This window comes from Loa loa (genome assembly GCF_000183805.2).
Source record: "Loa loa unplaced genomic scaffold supercont3.152, whole genome shotgun sequence".
Taxonomy (NCBI): Eukaryota; Metazoa; Nematoda; class Chromadorea; order Rhabditida; family Onchocercidae; genus Loa; species Loa loa.
The window spans coordinates 89,803-94,889 of NW_018108332.1; the positions used below are offsets into that span (position 1 = coordinate 89,803).

At 22.2% G+C, this 5,087-nt stretch overlaps 1 protein-coding gene across 1 annotated transcript; it reads left to right on the forward strand.

Moving 5' to 3' along the window:
- Positions 1–352: 352 nt before the first annotated feature.
- On the forward strand, positions 353–4,608 carry LOAG_12476 (hypothetical protein; the record flags this gene model as incomplete). The annotated part of the gene is made up of 7 exons (XM_003147989.2): positions 353–424; positions 773–987; positions 1,349–1,505; positions 2,477–2,670; positions 3,018–3,228; positions 3,343–3,515; positions 4,315–4,608. The coding sequence occupies exons 1-7, from the start codon at positions 391–393 to the stop codon at positions 4,606–4,608; spliced, it is 1,278 nt and encodes a 425-aa protein (XP_003148037.2). The 5' UTR covers positions 353–390.
- Positions 4,609–5,087: the final 479 nt, after the last annotated feature.

The window sequence follows — 5,087 nt, forward strand, 5'->3', positions numbered from 1 at the left end:
TTTTTGTTTAAATCATTATTTCCATCTTTTTTTTTTTTTTAATGAATAAAAATCATTGAAAATTGTTATATGCTAAGGGTGCTATCGAATAATTTAATTTATAGAATAGCAGTATTTACCTAAAAAATATTTCGAAATTAACAGTTGAAATTCTTATCAGTTAGTGAAGATTGTAAATACAATCATATGGTGATAAGTAAATATAAACCTTAAAAAAAAAGAACAAATTCAAAATGTAAACTTAAAAAGAAGGAAAACAAAAATTTGAAAATTTTTACAAAACAATTCAATTTTTTTAATGATATATTACAGTGTGTAGCAGGTTGTAATCGACGACGAATTACTGTAAGACGAGAAAAAAATGGTACGACAAATGCGCTAACAGCAGGAATGCAATTTTGGATGGATACGAATGCATATGCAAGTAAAATTTGAGATGAATTTAAGTAAAAAAAATAAATACTTCAAAATCTTAAAAAATTGAAATTAACAATTTCAAAGGTTGTGATTTTGAAAAAAAATAGAATAAAATTACAAAATGTATTGCTCAAGTGATTTAAAGTAATTATTTTCAATTTGATATCTGTAAAAGTTAAATACAGAAGAACGAAAATATATATATGAATGTAATTTGTAATAATAAGGATTTAAAGATTTCAGAAGATTGAAATTTAGTAAATTTATGAAATTTCTAATCGTTTAATTTAATTAGTGAAAATTATAATAAGTTAGGAAATATTATTGATTATAAAAATGTTCCAAATAATTTCAGGTCGAACTGAGCATTCACCAATTAAAAATGTCCAATTAGGTTGTATGGATGTTGTCACATCACAAGAGCATAACAATTTTGAGGATACAATTGAAGGATTAATTTTTATTAATATAAATGAAACGGAACAATATCCAATTCGATATATTATCCAATGGAAGCAAAGAACATACGATGGTAGTATAACAGGAGAAAATGGTTGGATTACGGCATCGGTTTGTTCAAATTTTATTCATTTCACCAGATATAAATTAGTAAAAATAATTATTTTTTTCTTATCATAAAATAATAATAATTATTATTATTATATTAATATTAATAATAATGATGACTATCATTGATAATTTGTCTTTTGTTTTTTCGTTATCATATAATAATAATTATTATTATTATATTAATATTAATAATAATGATGGCTATCATTGATAATTTGTCTTTTTTTGTTTTTTTATAAATTACAAAATAATTCAAATTTAAATTCAATAATTTATTTTCTTCTCAAAAAAAAAAATTGTCAAGTTTATGAAAAATATTGTAAGCTCTTAAAAAAAAAAAAAAATTGTCCCAATTTTTCAGATTGAATCAGAGCCAATAATTAAAGTTGAAGGTATGATACCGATAATGCAATATAGGTTTATGGTAACTGCTGTTGGTCCTGGTGGACGTTTGGGTGGTCCAATAATGAGCAATTGGGCGCAAACATTAACAATTGATGAAAAATTACATGTACCAGGTAACATATTTCAAATTAATAAACTTTCTTTATTAATTTCTATTAGTTAAAAAACGATGCAAATTACAGGTAAGAGTTGATATTTGAAAAAAAAATTGAAATGTGAATTTTAATTAAACTCAAAACTTTGATTTTTCCAAAGATAAACTAAAATAGATTAAAATAACTTAAAAAAAAAGAACAACAAAAAAGTAAATGAAAAAAAAAACGAAAGAATATATTTGTAATTACCTTGAAATCTTCCCGAATTAATTCCACTTCATTTTTTCATCAAATATTTTTTTGAAAAAAAAAAACTAAAATTTTTTTACGAAGAAGAATATCTATTAATCGATTTATATAATTGGCTGTTTAGGTATCTTTTTTTTTTCCCATTTTTTTGCCCGATATTATTCATTCATAAATCATTTGCCTTCAAAAATTTTTCCCAGAAAATAAAATTTCAAAAAAATAAAAATAGTTATCCATTCCATGCCGATTTATCGTTTTTGTCCTTTACATTTATAATTTAACTAGCTTTTTTAATTTAAAATTTTTTTCCGAAAACTTGAAAATCTTAAATCTTTAACTTATTTAATTACCTTTACTTATTTAATTATTTTTTTCATTTGCTTAATTTTTCAATGTTTATTTAATATTTAATTATATTTATATTTCTCTTATTTGTTTAATATTTATTTTACTTATTTTAATATTTGCTTATTTAACTATCTTTCAGGTATTTGAGTTTAGTTTTTCTTTTTTTTTTTGCTCTTAATCAAAGGTATTGTAATTAAATGGCAATCGTACGATATATTATCGAAAATTTTTACCTGAAATGAACTTTTGTTGTTATATACGGTATTCATGGTATACTGTTACTTATCTATGCCGCATACTGTATGTAACAATAAAAGTAGTAATGAGTTTAAAAATGATTAAATTTAAAAATTTATACGGTATTTTTGTTCCTATTTTTTTTTTTTTTGCAGTTGGACCAATGATGATAACAACACAATACAATAATGAGGATGGTTTATGCGCACTGATAAAATGGTACCATTCACCATATCAACGTGAACCATCATCGGACATTTCCGATGATAGGCGAGCAATGTTTGGTAACTGTCATTACAGTATTACCATACTTAATGAAACTTCACGAGAAACTGTATTATTTACATTGGTTAGTTTAAAATTTTATTAATCGAAAAATTAAAAAGAAATTATCTTTAATTTTTTTTGACTTAAAATATAAAATGTTTCGGATATAATATTTTTTGTCCTGTAATCAAAAAAATTTTTTTTAAATATTCAAATAAATTATTTGTTTATTTTGGTATGCAATGATTTTTTGCATATTTGAAATAATCGAGAAATTTGATATATGTTAAGTTTTTTTATTTCAAATTTATTAGCGCTAATTTTGCCATATAAAAATGTTTAATGAAAAATTCATTCCTTATTTATTAAAAATTTAATGTAATATTTAAGTATTTATCATTTCTGATACAATTATAAAATTCTTTTTAGGATAATGGCAATGGTATTTTATTATCAAATTTGCAATTCTCAACTGAATATTCTGTAGCAATTCGGTCGATTTCATCAGCAATGACAGTAAATTCATTATTGTTGCATCAAAAGAATATGTCAACTGCAGGTGACACAAATGGAATACTAGAACAGAAATTTTTAACACCAGCATGTAACGAAGTATTTGGTTCAGGAAGTCTTGAATGTGGTAAGTAAAATAATTAATTACGAATTATAATATGCTAAATTATGTTTTTAATTATTCGATCTTTTTTTTGTAATAATTTGTGATTTTATTTTTTTTATTTTTGTTTTTTTTTAGCCCCTGAACCAGTTAAAAATTTGGAAGCAATGGTAAATTCAAATGGTTCAGTGAATATTAAATGGATACCATCAAGTGAACCAAATACTGTTTTAGTTTATCAATTACTTTATCAATCATTAACAAATCATTATGATTGTGATAAAGATTCTTCTAGCATTTATATTAATGCGGTTAGCTTTTTCCACTTTTCTTTTTTTGAAAAAAACTGTCATATGTTTTATCAATAATTTAAAATTATTCTTGGCCCATACTAGGCTTTTTAATGCCTTATAGATTAGGCTATATTTTGTTTGTATCAAAGAAAGTGTTGATGGAAAAATGTTTACTATTGATGATGTACTTACTAAAATATTTAATATTTAAGTACACCACTCTTAATATTTAAGTACTAGTAAAATTAGTGAAATATTTAATATTCAAGTAATATATTTAATACTTTACTAGTAAAATCAGTAAAATATTTAATATTAAATTGGTGAAATATTCAATATTCAGGTATTTGATTTAATATTTAAATACTTACTCCAAAAAATAACTCGGAAACTCTATGTTAATATCAATTTGAAATTTCAAAAAAAAAAAAAAGTAGAAAACATTTAGGCCTAAGCATTATAATTTTATTTGATAATTTATTGAAATTTGGATAAAATTTTTAATTACTAAATTTTTAAATATAACAAAATTTCTGTGAGGAGTAATTTAGATTTGCAAAATTTTTAATCAATTACTAATTAGATTACATTATATTATGTGTAATAATGTTAATAATTAAATATTACATTTCATATTGCATGTATTAGTATTATTTCATATTATATTGGTTGAAACCACTTGCAAACAAAAAGGATTGTGATAGTTAACTAAATTTCTTTTCTGATTAATTTTTTTTTTTTTTGTATAATCATTGTGATATCAACAAGATTATCAATTTCAGTAAAAAGAAAAATTCAAATTTTTTTTTTCTTTTAGGGTTCAACAACTGCAACAATACAATTACATGGTCGAACACATTGCGAATATTCGATCAAATTAATTAATTATGATCTAATTGGACGTGAAGCTAGTACCGAAATAATCATTTGGTATCGACCAGATATTCATGTATTTAATTCCAATCTAATTTATACTTATCCTATATTAATACTAATGTCTATTATTAGTTTATTAAAATGTTGCATATGTTTATGTTGTCCCACTACCACAAATAATCGTTCAATCATTTTATCAGGTTGTAACAAAAAAGATACTGTAACAATTTTATGATATATATTATATTTAGTCATATTGAATATTCTTTTTTGTTATATATTTCTTCCTCGTATATTATAAATGCTTATTGACAAAAAAAAAAGAGAGAATTTGAAAATAATTAATTATAAAATTTCAATACCAAAAATTTAATTTAAAATCGGAAAATTTTTCTCGACTTCTTATTACCATTCTTTGTTTTTGTTAATTAACGAATAATTAAATTTGATGAAAAATGGATTTGATATATCTATTTCTTTCCTTTCTTTTTTTTTCTTTTTTGCTTGGGAGTACTTTTTATCGAAGTTGTCAAGGAAAAACGAAAAATTTTACTTTTTTAAAATTTCTAAACAAAAATTTCAAAGATAATATGAAATAAGCATTATGTGTTTTCCAAATTTTCAATTTTAAGTGAAGATTTTGAAAAAATTTTAGAATTTTTTTTTCTCCTCAAATATTTTAATTATTTTCTTATCAGATGAATTAAATTAGGC